Below are 23,321 nucleotides of genomic sequence, written 5' to 3'. Positions count from 1 at the left end.
AACTGATAAAAGATTACTGTAATTAATAATTTGGTAAAAAACATAGTACATGTTTTGCACGACGATTTAAGTGTCGTCGAGTGTAATACGCGTCTGCGAGGGTGCAAAGACTGCGTGTGACGTAAGCGTTAAGCAACCAATAGCAAGAGACATATACGCAGCAGAGTTGCGCAGTTGTAATGTGACCAGCGCAGCCATTACACTTAGACTTGAATCTTTATAAACAGTCGGCGAGATTGAATCGTCCTAGCAGTTTTCTAATCAAAAATAGCCCCAATATACCTTTGGTGGCTAAAACAGTTGGCAAAGATTTAAAAGATTTTTGTTCTGGAAAGTTACAAGTTAAACTTCACAACCCGGGTTACCGCGCAAAGTTTAGCGTGTTTGCTAGGCACAGCTTTGACGGATATTGCATACGCGGTTTAATTTAAATTTAAGTGTAGTATAAAGATGGGCACACCTCTCAGAAATGAGTCGTCTGCAGGAAACTCCGCGCCTTTATGCGATGACCTCACAACTGCAACCGACTCGACTGCGAGCTTATCTTCTGCACGAGTAGTACAGCAGGGAGAACAACTAAAGGCCCAGGCTCCTGTTTTACTCTGTGAGTGTTATTGCTTACTATCTTTAAAGAGTTTTCATGCAAAGTTTTTGAGCTAAAGCAGGTTTTATCAGATGCACAGCTGCAGCATTTGTCTAATATTTTGTCATGTTCTCCATATTAATCTTCATCTTTTCCATTTATCACAGATGTTAACAGTCCTATATCATCATCGCCATTAGTTACCAACAAAGTCGCTCATGGTAAGTGTATAAAATCATACACTTTTCGAGTTATACAGCTGTAATGTTTTCTAGATGTGATCGTATTGTAATTTCTAAAAATGTCTGAAAAATTCACAGGTGGTCGAGGAACAGAGGCAGTTTCTACATCATCTGAGTTTACCCATGATGCCATCGTACACCTCATTGAAGCAATGCAAAGGTGCCGAGATATTTATTGCTCACGTGAGCGTGCCCTTCTCTTCCAGAGTGTTCAGAAAGAGCTGGAGAACCTTGGTCACTCCATACCTGTAGAGAAGATTCGCCGTAAATGGAATAACCTCCTTGTTACATACAAGAGGGTTAAAGATCGAAGCTCATTGTGTGGAGCCCCCACAAAGACCTCATGGGAGTACTTTGATGTATGTATGATTTTGCAGACAGATTGTTAATTGTTTTATTACATTGCTTTACTTTCATTTCTTTTTTTGACAATAATGAAACATTATATAACAGTATTCTGCTTCTGTGGTGTATACAGGGTTCCCGCGGGGTCTTAAAAAGCCTTAAAAGCATTGAATTTATGAATTTGGAAATAATACCTTAAAAAGACTTAAAAAAGTCTTATATTTTGATGTCTGGGTCTTAAAAATTGTGCTGTATGTAACTTCTCCATATTGTATTTTTCCTTAAAAGTTTCTTTGTCAACCACATTTTGATTAAATCAGGGATGCAAACACATCGCTTTTCAGCGCCTGCGCCTTTTTATTATTAATGGCATTTTGGTTGCGAGCACATCGTGTCTCTCCCGATGAGTCTGCTGTACGTTCACATGCTCTCTGTTTCTCGATGAATTGGGTGCGACATGAAGCGAGTTCAGCGTAACATGTTTCTGAACTTGAGCAGAGTTGTATGCATAGAGGTTTTCACGGAGGACCGGGTCCGATTAACATTATGTGTAAAACCCGAGTCGATAGGAAAACGGCCGTGATCAGAGTCAGTCAGCGCTAATGTTCACGTGCAGTTTCAAGCTGCGTGCCTCCGTTTCTATTGCAATAACAACTGGCTTGGTTTGAAAGTCACGACCACGCGCTGCACTTTCTTTCTCTGTCCCTTTGTTTAATAATATTCTTATTAATGAACCATCTTTTTATATCTAAAAAGTTTGCTCAAAGATCACAAAGATGGTAGCAAAAAAGCAATGTGAATGTTAATTAAGCCCATTGCACGAGCAAAGCTCAAGCTGACTCTAGATATAAAAAACGCAAAGCTCTAATATAAAGTCACCAGTCACTGGGACAGCAAGTAGACTTTTGAATCTAAAATAATAAGTGGATTAAGCTCTTTTAATCTGCAAGAGAGGAATTAAAAGAGGCACTTTTACTGCTTCTGCTCTATCTAAAAAAGGAAAGAAATCTACATAAACCATAACACACCGATTACATTTATAATCTAGACCTGCACTTTCTATCATTAATATACTATACATATTATTGTATTCAAAAGAGTTTGATAAAAGGGGTCATCTACACAAATATTGCTTCATATGTCAGTGCAAAAACAGTAAAGTGTTTTGTGATGCTTTGACAAACATTGTCAGCTTTGTTCATTTATGGTTGGATTTATGAAATATAATGTGAAATTAATATAAATGAATGCAGCCAGATGGAAGGCCCTGGATACGTTGCAGGAGGTGGTCAGGAAGAAGAGGAAGAAGGAGTAAAGCAAGAAGAAGTGCTAGATAGTTCAATAAGAGTTTTGGTTTAACATAAAAAATGAAATTGAATATTCCAAATTAATGTCGGCGTCTTTTGATTTTCGAATTTCATTTTTCTCTATATACCTAGGTTGGTAGGGATGGCAGGGGTCTGTGGCAATGTAGCCTAAGTATCTGGATATTTGCCTGGGTGTGAGGGCTTAGATTACCTTTCTCTTTTTTGAACATACATGTGTTTGCATCTCTGTTTGTTTAATAAAGTAGTATAAATAAAGAGTGGCGGATCCAATAATTGAGAACGCAACACAGTCCCGGGTCACAGTACAAAATACTGCGAACACGTGATACCTTCAGTAAATGAAGATCACCACAATCATAGACTGCAACACAACACAGCAACAGGCAAAGGAGAAGTGGGAAAAATCAAAGAAAATCTCAGAAATTCCTTAACAACTTAACATTGTTTGGCAAACTTTCTTGTGGCCTACTGAAAAAATTTTTTCACACTTGCTTGGCTTATAATCTTTTTAGCCATTTCACATCGGAAAAATAAATGAACACAAGTTTAAGTATTTTAGTTTTTCTTTGCTGGTAGGGACGTGAAATGGGTATTAATTTTTTATATAAATGGTCTTAAAAAGGTCTTAAAAAGACTTGAATTTAACTTGAAGAAACCTGTAGGAACCCTGTGTATAAATCTTAACAATCAACCCCGCACAAGTATTGGAAAAAGACCGTATGGTCAATAATCAGAAAAAACAAAGATCCCACACACTATTGTCTTGCAACAATATCAAAATCAATTAATTACTTATTTGATCCCATGACCGTCATCAGCTATACCAACCCTATTTAAACACAAACTCATTTAAAAACAGCTCATAACTAATCATCACAATGACACATCATTCCTATCACAATCACTGACGTAATGCATGATTAGTATTGTCCTATTAAGGAATAACCTCAAATATTTTTCATGGGACTGAAAAAATATATATTTTTTTATATTGTTGCAATAATGTGTGTTTTTTCTTAAATTTTAAATTAAATGTGGTCACCATTATTACTAAAAATACTTAAGTGTAGATATTAGCCTGCCCTAACAGCAATACTGATACTAGGATCATCAGTATAATTTATTGAATAATCTTTTCTGTTTTTTTTTTTTTACCACAGATGATGGATAATGTTTTAGGGCAGAGCAATATTTTTCAGGAAAGCCCTGCTTCAGCCACTCTTATTGGATATGCAACCCCAGCTAAAGCAGGTGCAAAGTCGGATGTTTGTCCATCTATTACAATGACCACCCCATGTCTGCTTCCCCCTGGCATCATGACTTCACCATCCCAGATTCCTACACTGGTGACGTCGCCAATGCTGTGCAAAGTTACCCCTAAAATAAACCCTAATCCCTCTTGTAGCACAGACACAGCCTCCATCTCATCTAAGCCTGCTTCACTGATAAACCGTCAGCCACTGAAACAGAAATTGAAGCGTCTTCGGCTCAACTCATTGGCTACACGTGCGGCCCAACAGCAAGGGCAGGCTGGGGAACGCACTTCACTTCTTCGTAATTTTCTCACCAGTCAAGAAGAGCGTACGCGTTTACAGGAGCAACGTCAGCGCAAGATAGATGCACGAGAGCGACGCAAGGAGAAAACCGCACGTGCCATGGCCGATGCAATAGGAACGATGGCAACGGCAGTGGAGTTGATCTCATCCAAGCAGGATACCATTATTGCTCTACTTCAGAGACTGGCTGATAAGCATTAAGGGGGGAAATGACCCTCCTGTTTCTCTTTTGCTAATATTATCTTTATAACAGAATTAAATTAAATTTCATTTTAATTTTACTTAGTGTATAAATGCTGTCTAATTCTTAAGTATACATAGTTGATTTGTAATCTTGTTTCTAAAGTTTGAGGTACTACTGTTAAACAAATCTTATTACATATCCTTTCTATTTCATTAACAATACATCATCTGGAAAACACGATTAGAATTGAAACTCAACACATTCTCAGTAATACAGTCATTATTGCTCACTTTTCAGTATACAATTTCAAATAAAGAACAAGATGACGTTTGAAGTGTATGAATCTTTGCCATCCATTTTATTCAGCCCATGTGAAACAGTGCAGGGCTCAACGCAAATATTTTTTTATACTGGCCCAGTTGGGCCAGTGGTTCAGGTTTTCACTTGCCCTGCCAAAATCTTCATTGGCCCCAATAAAAAAATGTCAGTGTCACATATTTAAAAAAGATTAATCAAAAGTCAAATATAATTGTATACATATACAACAGATATGTTTAGACGAAAACAGGCTCCCAACTTTTCTGCTTTCCCTGTAAACTGACAGCAAACTGTGCAAAATATTGCATAATTAGTAAATGTCTGCTTCGAAGAGGTTAAATAATATACATAGATGAAAATGTATTTTAGTGACTGAGGGTGAAGCACTGGGCCGATCGGGCAAGTGACAATACTTTTTACTGGCCTGAACGTCTCTCACACTTGCCCCGGGACACCGGGGGGTCCTTTATGTTGAGTCCTGCAGTGATGTAACAGGTGTCATTAGCCTATATGATGTCTACATATAATGATTTAAGGAGTATCTGACTAATATTATATATATATATATATATATATATATATATATATATATATATATATATATATAATGCTATATATATAATGCTTGCTATATTAAACTATATTAGTAATCAATTTTAATACGTTTAAGTGGGTAGCACTGTTGCCTCACAGCAAGAAAGTCCCCGGTTTGAGCCCCACCTATGTCAGGTGGCCATTCTGTGTGGGGTTTGCATGTTCTCCCTGTGTCAGCGTGGGTTTATTCCGGTTTCCTTCCACAGGCCAAAAATATGCAAGTTAGGCAAAATTGGAGATGCCAAATTGTCCCTCCCCCAACCTGTGTCTGAATAAATATGTGTATTAACTAGTTCTAGCCATGCTTTTGGCCTAAAGAATAAAGAAATAAAAGGAAGGAATTACATCAGTAGCAAATGGCAGAGGACTGGAAACACATTTTTTGAAACCATCACTCATTTTCTCAAAACCTTAACACAAATCCAAATTGTCAAACTATATTCACAGAACCCCTGATTCTTCTAGCAAAATCAAACAGTTCCTTCAAAACCATTTCACCTCAAAATCAAACTAAGCTTTCAAATCATACACACATAAGTCTATAATATAAAACACCACAGAACATCCTTTAGACACTACCTTAAAAAACACAACATCCCGGCCATCTGCTTACAGAAAAATACATATTTATGGCATAAAACAACACACTTGACAAATACTGTAAACAGTCTGTATTACTGTAATCACAAGTTTATTTCAGTGAATATAATGAATACTGCAAGTAATGGTAAGTTTTCAATTTTACTGTAAGCAGCACTTGTATTTTGTAAAAAGTCAGCAATCCAGCTGCAAATTTTGTCAAATGCATCGTCTCGGGTGTCCTTCTCTTCCTCATACTCTTCATCTGCCTCTCAGACTGTTTCCAATCCACACAACTGGTAAAAATACTATAAGACAAAAGTGTGTACAATTTTGAGTTGTTGTGTTTGCTCGATGACAACTGTGTTGTAGTTGTGTTCATCTTTTGCCTGCCTGTATTTAGCATTTATAAAACAAGTGCATTGCATATGTTAAATTTTTGTTTTAGTGAGAAGTTTGTGTTTAGAGTTGCAAAAAGAGGACATGATTTGACAAATGGGTTTATGCCACCATGAATTTTATGCAGAGATTGGGGTTTAGTGTTTTAGTAATTCAGAAAAACTGTAATATAGAGAATTATAGTGAATCAAAAAAAATTTGGCCTGTGGGAGGAATCCAGAGTAAACCCAGACTAAAACAGGAAGAACATGCAAACTCCACACAGAAAGGCCAACCAAAGTACATAAATAAATATGTATTGTAATAAAGTACATGCTACAAAAAAAGCATTACATCAAGGGAATGTGTGATTTAACTAGTTCTACAGTACCTCTTTCCTGTAAAAATGAGAATCAGGTGGTGTGGTGCATGTTGATAAAGACTTAACTACCTCTCATACAAACATCTTATGATGGGCAGAGGCAAAGACCTCCCCAAACCTTACCAACAAGACTTGTTTATCTCCTTCAAACATGATTAGACTAGGGGCCTATTGCACAAAACTAGGATAAGGGATTAAGCCGGGATATCTTGGTGATCCTGGCTCAATTGATCCGTGATCCGGTTGCACTAAAGTTGGATAGGGGGCAGGAGGATATGTTATGGTATAAATTTCCATGGAGATCTATTCTGTGGAGCTAGCCTGCTCCGGACCAGGCTTAATTCCAGGATCTATTTAATCTCATCCCTTATGTCAGTCAGCAATCACCACAAATGGAAACCAATAGTTATTTCACTTCCCAATATACATTGTTATCACATATAAGTAGACCCACTGTAATTTTATTAAATGTTTGTGATCATTAATTTTTATAATTTTGGATAAATTATGATTTTAGATGATGTTGCTATCATTAGATAATTTACAGTTTCCTAAAGACTATAAGGTTATATATAAAATGATAGAACATTAGGGCCACAGAGAAAAAAAACAGACAGAGAATGAAGTCGTAATATTGTAACTTGTTGTTTTAGAGGAGCACAGTTGTTACAATAACAGTTTGTGGGGCATTTCGTGGAATTGTACTTCAGTATGGTTTCAGAAACAAGGAAATACTTAATCAAATTGTTATACAGTAAGTATCAGGACTGTAAAAACAATATGCATCTTTCCACAGAAAGAACCAGCCTCAAATGTATGACTTTCTCCTTTCCTCGGTGTGGCCCTTATACCATACACATTTCATATAAATATAAAAGCACAAAGTGTAACATTATGTTTCTTTATTGAATAAGGACAAAACAAAGCAGGTAAACCATCAGCTCCTTTCGAAACTGAAGTCACACAGTGACTCTCTACAAAATGGAAAGCACAGAATCAAAGCATATTATACAACCAAAGGATAAAAACACATTCAAAGGTCTGTATATAACACACCCTGCATGTCTGCACACTGAAATAAATGCAGGACAAATTCATACACATTAACTGAACAGACAATTTCAGACAACTGAAAACAAGACAATTAACGGATGCAGTAGCCTCCCTGCAAGCTTGTATACACAAACAGTATACACACAGTATACAGCACAAACATAAAAAAAATTTGAAAGCACACATACTGACTAAAATAATTCAACACATATTGGTCCCTCAGCAGCCGACCACTGTTGTCATCAGGGAAGATTTCCGGATTGTCCCAGTCCATGGCTGGCAGCACTCTGGGTGCGCTCTCCTTCCTCAGGCAGGCCACATTGTGGAGGACACCACAAGCCACAGTAATGTCACATGCCCTCACAGGGCTGACCCTTAATTTGTGAAGGCAGTGAGAGCGTGCCTTCAGGAGGCCAAAGGTCATTTCAACTCTGGCCCTAGCATGGGCATAGTTGTAGGCCTGCTGTGCTTCCTGGGGGTCTGTGAAAGGTGTCAGGAAAAACGGCTGGCAGCCTTACCCCCTGTCTACCAGCAACACACCAGAGAATTCACCTGTCAACAAAAAATCTCATCATTACTAATAAAACACAGTGATATTGTTGACACAGCCATTATGTAAAAAGTGGTTATATATGGGTTGTGTGGCTCACCTTGTGATAGGCGCTGATAGATTTCAGAGGTCCAAAAGATTCTGGAGTCATGGACTGAGCCAGGCCATTTTGCCAGTGTTCAATGGAAAAGATCAAAAAGTTATGTTCACCTGAACATTAATGCTGTAAAAAGATTTCATATTAACAAAATCTGCCTCATGGGCACCTGAGGGGGCTTTTATCCTTATGTTTGTGCAGTCCAGTGCACCAATGACTCTGGGTCCTGTAAAAGAAATGAGATTTTGTGATGGCTCCAAATGATGACTCCTCACCATTGTAGACTGAATAGTACTTTCACAAGTTTGACATGATACCTTATGCCTTTTGGAATCCAGCGAGATGGTCTCCTCATCATCATCGCCGTTATGTGCTGATGAAATGGGGCCTTGACCCCATCACATTTAATCGGATTCATATTGAAGCTAGTAGACAAGACATGCCAGGCCTACAGTGTGCCTTTGATGGAGTACTCACTGGATCAGCATCGTCAGGTGCTCGTGCTGGTGGCTTTAACAGTAACACAGTGCTGCCAGACACTGCAAGGCAATAGGCAAACCAAAGTCAGACAGTCCAAATAGAGTCAATATGAATGTGATTGTGTCCCATGTAGAGATGGAAGAACATACCTTGTATGAAGCGGGTGGCATCTTGTGAGGGACCTATGCTTGTCTCTTTTCCCCCAGGGATCCCCTCCAACAGGCCTGCCTTTATTTAGCTCCAAAGCTGGCCTCTGCTGGGGTGAGGTCAGCTTTTGGTGACCCACCACCCGTGCCTTGTCTCTGGGTATTCTTTTCCACTGCTAAAACAGTACAGACAATGTGTGAGCAGGCACCTTCTGGGTACAATCTATGCTTGTGCATTATTAAGTATTAGTCAGGGCCCTTACCATTCTGCAGATTTTGATTTTGACCTGCTGCCATGTCCGTTTTGGCCCGGTCATATTTAATCTACATCACACAACACCACACACAAAAAGAGAGACTTTCTTTAACACACAAGAACATTCAATGGAGTCACACTGCAAAAAATGACTTGTTTTCAGTAAAAATATCAAAAACTTCTTCAATTAAGATGCATTTTCTTGATGAGCAAAATGACCTAGGAAAATAAGCAAAAATATCAGCCAATGGAATAAAATTTTTTTTTAAATTAAGTGTTTATGAAAAAGTATATTTCAAGAAAACTTTTAATACATCTTAATTGAAGAATTTTTTGATATTTGTACTGAAAACAAGACAAAAACACGAAGAAAGTCATTTTTTGGCAGTGCAAGGAGCAAGTGACCTTGGGTCCTTTGAAAGGCGCTTTATAAATTAAATTGATTATTATCAATAGCTCATCTATTTATTCAATTGTTTCATTGTTTCAAAGCAGCTTTACATTAATAAAAGCAGAAAAAAAAGAAAAAGAAAAAAAAAACGGTGGACAACATAAGAAGCAGAGTACATAATGAGCGTAGTAATAATGTAAGGCTTTCATAATAATTTATTGAAGCCTTATCCAGTGTGATGGAGTTACTTTACACAATTTCACTCATATTTGCAGTCTATTTCAATAAAAAAATTAACTGTTTTATAATCAGAGTACAATTGCGTTTTTGGAGATGTGAATTAAATCTTTTAATTGTAATTGTGATGTTTCAGCGGAGCGGTGAGTGTGTAATTGTGCACTACTTACGCATTCAGGCGGTCTGCAATACTTTGCCACGCTTTGTCTCTCTGCTTTACCACTGTGGCGGTGTTGCCTTTCTTCTTAATTATGTCTTTTACCTCCTCGTATGGATTTGTGCCTCTGACGGGGAAAAGAACGCCGCTAGTTGCCATGGTGAATCGGTGAATCTGTGATCGGTGGCGGGGTCTAGTTGAGTGAGCCGTGAGCGCGCACCTATCCAGGATTGGTTTCACCTGGCTTGATGAATCCGTGTCTGATCATCCTGGCTTCGTCTTTGTGCAACCAATTAAGCGTGGACGCACTTGTTTTGGCTTCATTGAGCTCAGCTCAGTCATTTAGCCTGGATGTCTTAATTCTACTTTTGTGCAACAGGCCCTAGGTTTTTTCAGTAATTCACAGGCTTCTCCAAATGTTGTTTAGCAAACTTTAATGTTTCTGTTAGCACCACTAGGGGCCGTTACCTGCAAGAGGAAGATACAACACATTTAACCGGCCACGAACAGGGGCTCCTCTGAAGATTACTGTCCCAGAAGTCAAAATGTTAGTCATGTAGCCAAGAGCTCCAGAAAGACTTGGAGGCAGCAGGATGGATTATCTCAGAAAAGGAAACGTGCTCACTAACACAGATTTAGTCAAATTTGTGACAATATTTAGGAGAAATAGGACTTTTGTGTACGTAGGAATAAGTCTTAGATCATGGAAAATGGAGGCAAAAACAAAAAGTGTTGTGTTTATAATTTTGGTCAGTATATAATGTGCAATAATTGTATTTGTATGCCATAATTTTATAAGTGCAATAATCCATTTATCTATGCTGCCTATCACCATGTGTCTTTATGTAAATTCATTGAACCGAGGACAAGACAGGGAAACAAAAGCATAATTACCTTCACACTTATTCGCCTGCACATTTAGTCTTAATGATAAATGGTATACGAACTTGGCTTGCTCTCCTCGAAGGAACCTCTGAACCTGAGCTTTGAATCTGCTTAAGGCCAGGGCTCTTGCCCCAAGTTCAACCCCTCCCCAATAACATCAGCTGTGTGTTAACCATGGAGAGGAACCGAGGAGCACAATCGTAAAATTCTTTACGTATTCTTTACAATTTTTTGTACCATTAGGTCACATACGTAAACTGAATTGACTTAATCAAATTGAACTGTTTAATATAGCAAGCTTTGGATTTATTTTAACATTCTTTACGTCATAATATATAAAGACGTTCCATAATGAGATCTACAGTATTACACCAATTATTTTTACATAAGCCAGTAAATGGATAGCAAAAAGTCATACACTTTACTTTCTTTTAAGAAAATACTTGCTTTATTTGAAATTGTATGCTGAAAACTGAGAAGCATTGTTGTTAATTAAAAAATGAAAATAATTATTTTTGCAGAATTTTTGCAGATTGAACTACCTTAAGCATTTTAAATAGGAAACAGAATTTCAAATCAACTATGTAGACTTAATGATTACTCAAGAACGAGATAGCAATGAAATTAAATAAAATTCAAATCTGTTATAAAGATAATATTAGTAAAAGAGAAACAGGAAGGTAAAGTTTTCCCCTAATGCTTATCAGCCAGTCTCTGAAGTAGAGCAATAATGGTATCCTGCTTGGATGAGATCAATTCCAGTGCCGTTGCCATCGTTCCTATTGCATCGGCCATGGCGCGTGCGGTTTTCTCCTTGCGTCGCTCTCGTGCATCTATCTTGCGCTGACGCTGCTCCTGTAAACGCGTACGCTCTTCTTGACTGGTGAGAAAATTACGCAGAAGTGAAGTGCGTTCCCCAGCCTGCCCTTGCTGTTGGGCCGCACGTGTAGCCAATGAGTTGAGCCGAAGACGCTTCAATTTCTGTTTCAGTGGCTGACGGTTTATCAGTGAAGCAGGCTTAGATGAGATGGAGGCTGTGTCTGTGCTACAAGAGGGATTAGGGTTTATTTTAGGGGTAACTTTGCACAGCATTGGAGACGTCATCATTGTAGGGATCTGGGAAGGCGTTGTGATGAGGCCAGTGGAAAGCAGACATGGGGTGGTCATCGCAGCCACGCTGTTAGATGGACGTACATCTGACTTTGCACCTGCTTTAGCTGGGGTTGCAAATCCAACAAGAGTGGCTGAAGTAGGGCTTCCCTGAAAAATATTGCTCTGCCCTAAAACATTATCCATAATCTATGGTGAAAAAAAACAGAAAACAACCAAGATTATGATAATGATCATGGAGGCACCTAAATATAATTAAAAAGTTTACAATGAAAGTTAACATCTAATGGATCTAATAAAATACAGAAGGTAAATGTTTTACTGTTACCACGTCAGTTTGATTTGGGATGTTAAAATAAAAATGCACAGGACTTCTCTTGAAGTCATACAAATGTACTTTCAGACTATGAAATGAGAGTAAAGCAATGTGATAAAACAACTAACAATGTGTTTGCAAAATCATACATACATCAAAGTACTCCCATGAGGTCTTTGTAGAGGCTCCACACAATGAGCTTCGATCTTTAACCCTCTTGTATGTAACAAGGAGGTTATTCCATTTACGGCGAATCTTCTCTACAGGTATGGAGTGACCAAGGTTCTCAAGCTCTTTCTGAACACTCTGGAAGAGAAGTGCACGCTCACGTGAGCTATATATATCACTGCATCTTTGCATTGCTTCAATGAGGTGTACGATGGCATCATGAGTAAACTCAGATGATGTAGAAACTGCCTCTGTTCCTCGACCACCTGTAAAGTTTTCAAACATTTTTAGAAGTTACAATACGATCACATCAAGAAACATTACAGCTGTAAAAAGTAACTTTTATAACTTGAAAAGTGGTGAGTATGATTTTATACACTTACCATGTGGGACTTTGTTGGTAACTAATGGTGATGATGATATAGGACTGTTAACATCTGTGATAAATGGAAAAGGTGAAAGTTAATTCTCATGACATGACAAAATATTATTGCTGCAGCTGTTAACCAGATAAAACTTACAATAGCTCAATAACTTTAAAAACACGTTTTTCAATATTTTACTATGTTCTTACCTCAACTTAGACAAATTAATGCATACCTATCTTTTTTCAATATGTGTACTTAATCTTTGTACAGCGCATCGTGACTACTAGCCCAATTCATTCGTTAGGATCCAAACAGGGATGAATTTAGAAGCCACCAAACACTTCCATGTTTTCCCTATTTAAAGACTGTCACATGAGTAGTTAGTTACACGAGTAAGTATTGTGGCAAAAAATGAAACGGATAAAAAATGAGAACTACATTGGTAGGGGGTGGTCTGTGAGACGGTGGGCGAGTCTCTCCGCTGTCATTCAAACCTGAGCGGGAGTAATTATGAGTTTATATGGACGCAAACTAATATTATATCGGAGTACACTGCTTGTTTAGCAAGTAAACGTGCTGCACAGGGTTTTGTACGTGTGTATGTTAGAGTTTCTCTGAATTTTCAGCGCAATGGATGAAATAGGATCGCGCAACTTTCACACGCTTTCAAAACGAAACTACGGAGATCCTCCGCTTTAGTTTTATCAATAAAAGGCTAAAAATAGCGCTGTTCACGTCAGAAGACAAAAAAAGACGTAAAACTTGTGTTTAGTACCTCAGATTAGATAAATGGGCGGAGAGAAGGCGGTCGCGTGTGGCTGTTGGAACGCATTCAACCACATATGCGTTCCGCAACTCCAAAGCGATCCGATCGAAAGTGGTTTCGACTACCTCTGGATGTGGTTGAAAGTGGTCGAAAGTGGACGAGCTCAAAACGTTTTGAACACTGTTTACACCTGGCATTAACGTCGTCCACTTGTGATCCGATTGACGAAAACGCATGTTAATGCCAAGTGTAAACAGCCTCTTAGTTTGCAACACTTCATAAAATATAGCTCTCAATATAGTTCGTGGCATTTAAAAAAAACACAATGTTTTTTTTTGTGCCACCATACTTACTCGTGTAACTACTCATGTAACAGTCTTTAAATACGGAAAACATGGAAGTGTTTGGTGGCTTCTAAATTCATTCCTGTTTGGATCCTATCGAATGAATGGGGCTAGGCTAAGTGCTAACACATTGATGATGTGCTGTACAAAGATTAAGTGCACGCACTGAAAAAATATAGGTATGCATTCATTCGTCTAAGTTGAGGTAAGAACATAGAAAATATTGAAAAACGGTGGTGTTTTCCTTTAAGGTAGTATCGTTTTCAATGGGACTCGTTTTGCATTTTAGGAAGTGTTGCGGAAACAAACTACCACAAAAGCAAACTGAGTGTCATAATACTGTCAAACAATTAAATTAAATAAGGGGGGGAAACAATCAAAATACATGAAAACTCCTAAAAATAGCAAGCGATAACACTCACAGAGTAAAATGGGTGCCTGGGCCTTTAGTTGCTCTCCCTGCTGTAACGTTACTACTGCTCGTGCAGAAGATAAGCTCGCAGTCGAGTCGGTTGCAGTTGTGAGGTCATCGCATAAAGACGCGGAGCTTCCTGCAGACGACTCATTTCTAAGAGGTGTGCCCATCTTTAAACTACACTTTAATTAAACCGTTTATGTCATTAAAAACAAACTCGATAACAATTCGGTTAGCCTATACTGGGATTAGCAAACAAGCGAGACCTTGCGTGTTAACTTAGTCTGTGTAGTTTTACAAATTTACTGAGCGGATATCGTCACCAGCGGTTTACTATAACAATATGTCGACAGAAAATTGCTTGGTCGACTTAACTAATCTAACTGTTAGTAAAGATTTAGGAAAACTGTAATGGCTGCGCTGCTCACAGTGCAACTGCGCAACTCTGCTGCGAGGTTGTGTGTTTCTATTGGTTGCTTATCGCCTACGTCACACGCAGTCCGTGCACCCTTGCAGGCGCATATGGCAGACTGTAATATTGCTGTAGAAAGTGCAACGTTTAACTCTGGTGCCTTGAATGTTTTGTCATATATTATGTACTTAAACATTTTATTAAATTATTCACAACCATTTATTGCAAAAAATAAAGTTTTAAAGTTAATGGGATTGATTTTTAATTATTTTATTTTTGTATGATTGTTTGTATAATTAACTGTATAATTGTATGTCAATAATTTGTATATATATCATTTAATTAGCCTATATATAAAACTGGGGGAAAAAATTCTCTATATATCATGCTGTATATACTGTCAGGTCCATAAATATTTGGACACAGGCAGTTTTTTTATAGCTTTGGCTCTGTATGCCACCTTACTAAAACTAAAATGAAAGAAAAATCAGTATTTAACTGATTTAGCTTTAACTTTTAGCGTTATTTCCAGGCGTTAAACAAAAGCATGTCAAAGATTTAGGAATTGCCACCACTTTTATACACAATCCACCTTTGAGGGGTTAATTTTTAATAGCCTATTTTGTTGAGAATCCTTTGCATACAATGAGTACTGCTAATGAATAATTGCATACTGCCTGAAGTCTGGAACCCATGGGCATTAACAAGACTGGGTATATTCCTATCCAGAAAATCTAGTGAGCGAATACCAAGGTATGCAGAATACCATTTATGAACGCATTTCTGAACGCACAACACACCGAACCTTGAAGCACATTGGCACCAGGCCACACCGAGTGCTCCTTCGGTCACATTAAATATGCACCCCCTGTTCTTATTTGGCTGTATATCTAATTAACTTGGTAAATTAAGAATGAGTGTAAGTAATGACCCATAGACATACAATGATAAACCAAAACCTTATGATGACCTTCCTAAAATGCTGTTGGTCCTGTGTGCTGCCAAAACAGTGGTAGCCCGCTAAGACATGAACTCTATAAGATCCCTGATGGTGTCCTGTTTGTGATATCTGGGACTGAGGAATTAGCAGCATATCCTTCAAGTTCTGTTGGTTTGCGAGGTGAAGCAACCGTGGATCGAACCTATTGGTCCACCACATCACACATGCTCAGTAGGATTGGGATCTGTGTAATCTGGATGCTTAAAGCAACATCTTGAACTCTTCATCTTGTTCCTCAAAATGTTTAGCACATGTCAGATTTACATCTACATGAATGGGCGGACTCTGGGTTTTTCAGCTGATCGTTGCTCAGACCATCACACTCCCTCCACCAGCTTGTTGGCATCCAACAGTGTAACCTGATGCTATCACCCAGAATCTGGAAGATGCTAAGTTCTTCTTTTTATATTGTGGACAATCAAGAGACTAATATGCAATTATTACAATAAATAGAAACATTCAGTGATGCACCATCAATTTAAAAGTCAGATATATGTCATTTAGTATTGTCATTCAGAAGCTATAAAACATAGGCTACATATTTCCAAGAAGACAAAATGGTAACAATTTATCATTTTTAAAGGTTTACACCCACCTGATTTAATGAATCATGCTGACTTATTGTATTTATTGAATCTATTGTAATAGTTGTGCATTAGTCTCTTTTGTCAGTTTGAAAAAGATGAATCTTAACATCATACAATCTAATATTTCACAGGACATGGAGGCCTTTTCTGAAGATAAGTGAATAGTGTAATGGCTATAAATAACTGAAAACATAATCAGAAAACATACAAACTGTTGATTGTCTAGGTAACATCATGCAATGTTATGTATATGTTTATATATATATATATATATATATATATATATAGCAGGATTTTATTGACCATTTCGCAAGATGTAAACAACACTGGTCCAAAAACACTTCCTGTTTTAGTAACTTCCTATTTTTGTAACTGTTTTCTTTATTCCATATATATCTTGAAGATGTTTAACTTTTTGATTCAGTTCTATTTTCTCTTGGTTGTATTTTATCCCAATGTTTATGTAGTGTTAAAAAACTGAAACATGAAGTGATTCTGGATCAGTGTTGTTTACATCTTGCAAAAACCAGCACAATCACACATTCTTGAGTGTGAATTTTGCTCAATGTTATTTTTTCCTTTTTTTCCCCCAAAAGTTTGTTTATATGACCTATTTCGAAAAACAAATATTTACTATTATTTGCCCTAGTGTTTTCAGTTTTCCTTAAGGTATCAGAAATTTGTTAGCAAATGGTGTAAGTATATTGTGAGCTTTGTATTTATTTTGATAGTCCTCAAATCTATATATAATCCCAAATACGGGACACCGTATTTCAATCTATCACTACAAACTATATATTTTTGGAAAGGCCTAATCCTCTTGAATAGACATTTCAACAGTGTTTAATAAAATAAATGATGTAGGGAGAGTAGATGATTCATTTATGAAAAGAGTGTGCCTCAAAACATTTATATCCTGCTAAATGTCACTGTCTCGCCAGCAGGACGCCTACATTTACTTAAGTGTTTGCATGTGAATTCTTATCTAATCATGACAAACTGTATTTCGTTTGAAAGCTACAAGAGTGTAGATTTAACTCAATAGGGTGGGGTGACGCCTAAGGGGTTAAAGACCTTAATAAATTGCTGCAAGGAGTCATACTAAGAAAAACACTTTTTAATTTGGAAAAACAAACCAACAAACATGTGAAATGTATTTTAAAATACAAGAAGCAGTAATGTAGTTAATAAAGACAATTACCTAAAATTAATTTCAGTTTTTCTAACCTTCTTCTTCTAAATACATAATGTTATTGAATTAAAAACATACGATTTTTAAGGTTTTGCTTAACCATTTGAAACGGGCAACATGATTTCAAATCAACTATGCAGATTTGATTATTACTTAAAAATTAGACAGCATTTATACACTTCAAATCCTATTAAAATTAAATGAAATTAAATTCAGTTATCAAGGTAATGAGTAAAAGAAAAACAGGAGCGTCATTTGTCCCCTAATGCTTATCAGCCAGTCTCTGAAGTAAAGCAATAATGGTATCCTGCTTGGATGAGATCAACTCCACTGCCGCTGCCATCGTTCCTATTGCATCGGCCATGGCACGTGCGGTTTTCTCCTTGCGTCGCTCTCGTGCATCTATCTTGCGCTGACGTTGCTCCTGTAAACCCGTACGCTCTTCTTGACTGGTGAGAAAATTACGAAGAAGTGAAGTGCGTTCCCCAGCCTGCCCTTGCTGCTGGGCCGCACGATTAGCCAATGAGTTGAGCCGAAGATGCTTCAGTTTCCGTTTCAGTGGCTGGCGGCTGACCAGTGAAGCAGGCTTAGATGAGATGGAGGATGTGTCTGTGCTACAAGAGGGATTCGGGTTTATTTTAGGGGTAACTTTGCACAGCATTGGAGACGTCATCATTGTAGGGATCTGGGAAGATGTTGTGATGAGGCCAGTGGGAAGCAGACATGGGGTGGTCATTGCAGCCACGCTGTTAGATGGACGTACATCTGACTTTGCACCTGCTTTAGCTGGGGTTGCAAATCCAACAAGAGTGGCTGAAGTAGGGCTTTCCTGTAAAACATTGCTCTGCCCTAAGACATTATCCATCATCTGTGGTGAAGAAGAAAAAAAACAGCAAAGATTAGGGTGATAATGGCTGCACCTAAAATAAGTGAAACTTCACTTTTGTTTAGATTTATGAACCATGGAAGCAAAGTTACTGTTAAACTATTGTCACGTCAATTTGTCACATAACATTCACTTAAAAATAAACAAAAATCAGTGTTCTAAATTGTCTGCTTACTAGGGCTGTGACGGTTAGGATTTTTTTCTCACCGAGAAGCATCAAAAAATCACGCGGTTATGCGGTTAACCGCACAACAGTAACCCCCCAAAGCCCAAGCGACCCCAAACTAAAAAAACTAGACAGAACATGTCGAGCTTAACATTGTTTCTTGTAAGCAAAACCGTGATTCCAATTTCTTTAGACATTTTTAGAGTGTTTTTCAGGTAACACTCCGTGCATATAACGCATTCCTCCAAACGCAACTGGTTGAATGTTAAATAATTTATTGCACAATGAAATGGGTTACAACTAGCCTGGTTAGCCAGACCTACATCAAGATGTAAGGTCTGGCAACTCTTCACACAAACGGCTCAATGCAAGGGGCGGGATATAAGGTTGTCCCTCAAAATGCCTCTGCACGCAATAGGATAGCGCTATGACCAATCAGAGCAACGAAGAACGAAGTTTTCAAGTAGGAACCGTCGCAGCTCTGTCGTCATCATGTTAAGCCCGCCCCACAGACGCTACACACGATGTGATTGGCCTGACCAAATTTTGGTTTTTGGAGCTGTTAAGTGTATTGTGAGTGCCTAGACTAAACCCTGGCAGCAAATATATTTTGCGGCCGCTAGGGTGCGTCTAGATTTCTAGGCTAGGTTACAACCAATGACAAAAACTGTTCCATAATTCATATTAAACTCAAAATATATCGAAAATAAATAGTATTTCATGTTACTATAGTTAATATGTTTCATTAGAATTTTTCAAAGCAGATACGAAACGAAATAGCCTATTGCATCATCCCCGTAAATAACTGCGCAAAACTTATAGATACTCCAATCAATGCTTTAAATTTCTGCTGCCCATTTACATAATCAAGAACGTAATAAGAGTTTTTTGATCCCGAGCTGGAGAAATTAGTTTAAACCATTAGCGAGTCACGCTGTCGGTATGTTAGCGCTCACCTGCCTGACTGCTGTGCTGTCCCTTTGGTACTTCGCTCATCTCGCAAAAGTCTTGGAGATTTCCAACTGTCGTGGCTGGGCTGAAGTTTTATGCTTTACTAAAGGTATGTTTGGTGCTCCCAAGTCCGACAAACGCCACATGATAGTTAATCATCAAAAGATGTGATTTTAGATAGTGGCATTTCCTCACTACGATAGTCAGACATATAGGTCTACAGCCGATCGCGCTAGCCTTCATAACTATAGTTGGCATGTTTGCCCATTATAGTTTTAAATAATTATGCTATTCTTATCATCACCAACGCCCATTTCATTCTGCCCGGACACCTTCCTGCATCTGAATAATGTAATGCGCGTGGCTGTGAGATGCACTTGAGATTTAGTTATTCGTGCAGTGAGTGAGTTGGTACGGTTCCATGACATGCAATTAATATCAGAGCACCTGGGCATGACGCGCTTAAAGTAATGGCTTCATGTTTAAGAAGATTGCGCCCGTGACAGTAGGCTATTTGTGTGTATTTAATTGAACATTTTCTGTAGACACCAAGTACTGAAACTAAGTGATTAAATAACAATAATCAGACACGCGCACATAATAAACCCCTATATATGTTTAATCCCTCCCCCTTGCGCGGAAAGCTGTTTTTTTTCTCTAGAAGCCCTGAACACAGGATGGAAGACAGTAAATTATGATTAACAATGACTTTTGTGTATAGTTCATATCATACAGAATATGACTTCTGTAACTTTCACCAGCAAAATAAATAAATAATGAAAATATAAAAAAGTGCGGTGATGACGATGACCTCAGCACCTCGGTAGTCATCTCATTACTGCGGTGATGCGGTTATCGTCACAGCCCTACTGCTTACCTTACCCAAAAGTTTATAATAATGGTGGTGTATAATTTTTAGTGGTCAGATTTTGCACTAACTTATTAGTTGCATGTGTGTGCAACTGTGCTTGATAGCGCTGACATTTATTTTTGTTTGTTTACATGTATCAAATACTGCATTATTTAGCATGATATGTGATTTCAAGTGTAAATGAATTCAGTCATACATACTTCAAAGTACTCCCATGAAGTCTTTGTGGAGGCTCCACACAATGAGCTTCGATCTTTAACCCTCTTGTACGTAACAAGGAGGTTATTCCATTTACGGCGAATCTTCTCTACAGGTATGGTGTGACCAAGGTTCTCAAGCTCTTTCTGAACACCCTGGAAGAGAAGTGCGCGCTCACGTGAGCTATAAATATCTCGGCACCTTTGCATTGCTTCAATGAGGTGTACGATGGCATCATGGCTAAACTCGTACGATGTTGAAACTGCCTCTGTTCCTCGCCCACCTGTGAAGTTTTCAGACATTTTTAGAAATGACAATACAATTACAACTGAAACACATCTAGAAACATTACTGTTACACTCCTTGGAATCTATCCACTATGATCTTCTATACACTTACCATGTGGGACTTTGTTGGAGACTTTGTTGACTAAAGGTGATGATATAGGACTGTTAACATCTGTGATAAATGGAAAAATTGCAGATTAATTCTCAGAACATGACAAAATATTATTGCTGCTGCTGTTACCCGAGAATAAAACCTGCTTCAGCTCAATTACTTTGAGGTAGCATTATTTTCGATGGGACCCAAGTTGTGCATTATAACAAAGATTATAGCGATTAAAAATTTTTGCGATTCTATTACTATAAATGAGGGACAGCGACGGAAGTCTCGCCTTTCACTAAAAAGAACCAATCATCAATCGTTATTAAGAACGAATCTCTTGAGGGCTCTAAAGAGAGAGTTGTGAACCTGTGTGCACGCGGTGTTGTTGTTTTTTTCAATCGCATATCAATTTTAAGAAACAAAACTTGAAGTAAAGTTAAATGTCACTTAATATTTGGTCGGAAACATGTTTTATTTTGACCTTAGCAAGTGAGTTTAAAAATACAAGTTTCCCCCTATTCAAGTAAGTTAGATAAGAGTCAACATGTTCTCGTGTAAATAAAGTAACGTTGGCTGCATGGAGGTTTTTCAAATATGGCCGCGGAATGTGGAGACTTCCCTTAAAGGGACTTGATTATACACAGTGTTTCAGCCCAAACAACGTGAGCTTTTGGGGGGAATGTGCAGTAATACAAATACATAAATAAGTGAAAAGCAATCAAAATGCATGAAAACGCTTAAAGATAGAAAGCAATAACACTCACAGAGTAAAACAGGAGTCTGGGCCTTTAGTTGCTCTCCCTGCTGTACAGCTCGCGCAGTCGAGTCGGTTGCAGTTGTGAGGTCATCGCATAAAGGCGCGGAGTTTCCTGCAGACGACTCATTTCTAAGAGGTGTGCCCATCTTTATACTAACTAATCTTAAATGAAAATTAAACCGTGAATGCGATTTCAAAATTAATTCGATAAAGATGAGATGCTGGCACTAGCAAACACGCTAAACCTTGCGCGGTAACTCGGTTTGTAAAGTTTTGCAACGTTCCTCAGCGCAGATATCGTTAACAATGACCATTCAAATGTTTTGCTAATATCTGTATACTAGAATAATATTTTATCTAAAAAAAATTCCTGTTTGGTCGATTTAATCCGCCCGACGGTTTGTAAAGATTTTAGGACAAAGTGTAATGGCTGCGCTGCTCACCCTACAACTGCGCATCTCTGCTGCGTGTATGTGTGTTGCTATTGGTTGCTTAACGCCTACGTCACACGCAGTCCGTGCACATTCGCAGACGACACTAAAATTGCCGTGCAAAATAGATGCTACGTTTAACTTTTGTGCCTTCAAGTTTTTGTAGGTCTTCTGGATTGATGTGGAATATTTATTTAACATGTTAAGTGGAATCCAAATTAAAATAGAGAACAGAGATGTTATTTTTTATTATGACATAAAATGTATAGATAAGTCATGTGTTTATGTTGATTCTTATAATATTAACTTACTTGGTAAATTTCACATACACAAATGTAAATGGTCTCAAATGATAACCAATATCACCCACTTCAAGGCTGATATAGAGATTTATTTTGAAACCTTACAATTTCTGAAAATAGTTTTCTAATATCTTTGATATGAATGTTATTGTTCGCAATATATAGGATGACTAAGGCTAAAAGGATTACTTATTCATGATGGTATGAAACTTATCAAAGCATTATATGTGAAACATTTATATATGTTGAATATGTGAAATTTACACAATTAATAAAGTTTTTTTGTAAAGCACAGTACCTCGAATACAAAAGATAAAACATGATAAAGAAGCACTTGGCACAAGTTTCTCAATTTCCTACACATTTAGTTCTGTGTTGTATGTAAATATATATATACATGCTAGGTTTACCTTGCTTATATTATCCTTGTATAATTGACCGTATACCAGCACCAGATGGAGCTGTGGACCACTGTGTCAAATGAGTGAGCAACGGTTTTGTGGATTTGATTGTCTGATTTAAGATGTAATCCATTAATAACATTTTAATTGAACAGCATGTATCATTTCTGATTATGTGAAATCAATCATATGCAAGTGGGGTTCATGTTTTCACTAGGAATGTACATTAAAAGTATGCTATTGTGTTTGCTGCATTGAATGTTAATAAAAGTGTCATCCCTTGTTCTATGCAGTAATGTGTTGTCTCTCTCATTTCCAGAGCACATAAGTCGCTATTTAGTTCTATCCCATTGTCATAGCTCAATTGGTAGAGATTTGTGCTATAGCAACCCAAAGGTCAGTGGTTTGATTCCTAGGTAAGATGCATACTGCTGAAATGTATTGCTTAAATGGAATGTAAGTTGCTTAGATAAAAGTGTCTAAATGCTTAAATATAGCAAATTTTAAACTCCATCAGGAAACTTGCAGATGTTCAACTTTGGTTGCAAATTT

The 23,321-nt window shown here is 37.8% G+C and overlaps 3 protein-coding genes across 3 annotated transcripts; 1 reads left to right on the top strand and 2 right to left on the bottom strand.

Moving 5' to 3' along the window:
- Window positions 1-154: 154 nt before the first annotated feature.
- Window positions 155-4,572, top strand: LOC135734684 (uncharacterized). The gene is made up of 4 exons (XM_065253571.2): window positions 155-604; window positions 751-804; window positions 904-1,184; window positions 3,659-4,572. The coding sequence occupies exons 1-4, from the start codon at window positions 451-453 to the stop codon at window positions 4,253-4,255; spliced, it is 1,086 nt and encodes a 361-aa protein (XP_065109643.1). The 5' UTR covers window positions 155-450; the 3' UTR covers window positions 4,256-4,572.
- Window positions 4,573-11,198: 6,626 nt separating this feature from the next.
- LOC135734685 (uncharacterized) lies at window positions 11,199-14,741 on the bottom strand. Its single transcript, XM_065253573.2, has 4 exons — window positions 14,236-14,741; window positions 12,719-12,772; window positions 12,321-12,601; window positions 11,199-12,040 (listed from the first exon to the last, which is right to left on the bottom strand). Exons 1-4 carry the CDS (start codon window positions 14,396-14,398, stop codon window positions 11,435-11,437), a joined length of 1,104 nt encoding a protein of 367 aa, XP_065109645.1. The 5' UTR covers window positions 14,399-14,741; the 3' UTR covers window positions 11,199-11,434.
- A 2,588-nt stretch (window positions 14,742-17,329) lies between these two features.
- Window positions 17,330-22,108, bottom strand: LOC135739431 (uncharacterized). The gene is made up of 4 exons (XM_065257703.2): window positions 21,643-22,108; window positions 20,891-20,950; window positions 20,494-20,774; window positions 17,330-18,287 (listed from the first exon to the last, which is right to left on the bottom strand). The coding sequence occupies exons 1-4, from the start codon at window positions 21,779-21,781 to the stop codon at window positions 17,682-17,684; spliced, it is 1,086 nt and encodes a 361-aa protein (XP_065113775.1). The 5' UTR covers window positions 21,782-22,108; the 3' UTR covers window positions 17,330-17,681.
- Between the last annotated feature and the right edge of the window lie 1,213 nt (window positions 22,109-23,321).

The sequence above is a fragment of the Paramisgurnus dabryanus genome, chromosome 1, assembly GCF_030506205.2.
Source record: "Paramisgurnus dabryanus chromosome 1, PD_genome_1.1, whole genome shotgun sequence".
NCBI lineage: Eukaryota > Metazoa > Chordata > Actinopteri > Cypriniformes > Cobitidae > Paramisgurnus > Paramisgurnus dabryanus.
Note: the sequence above shows the minus strand (reverse complement) of the source record. Positions and strands in the feature narration are given on the sequence as shown.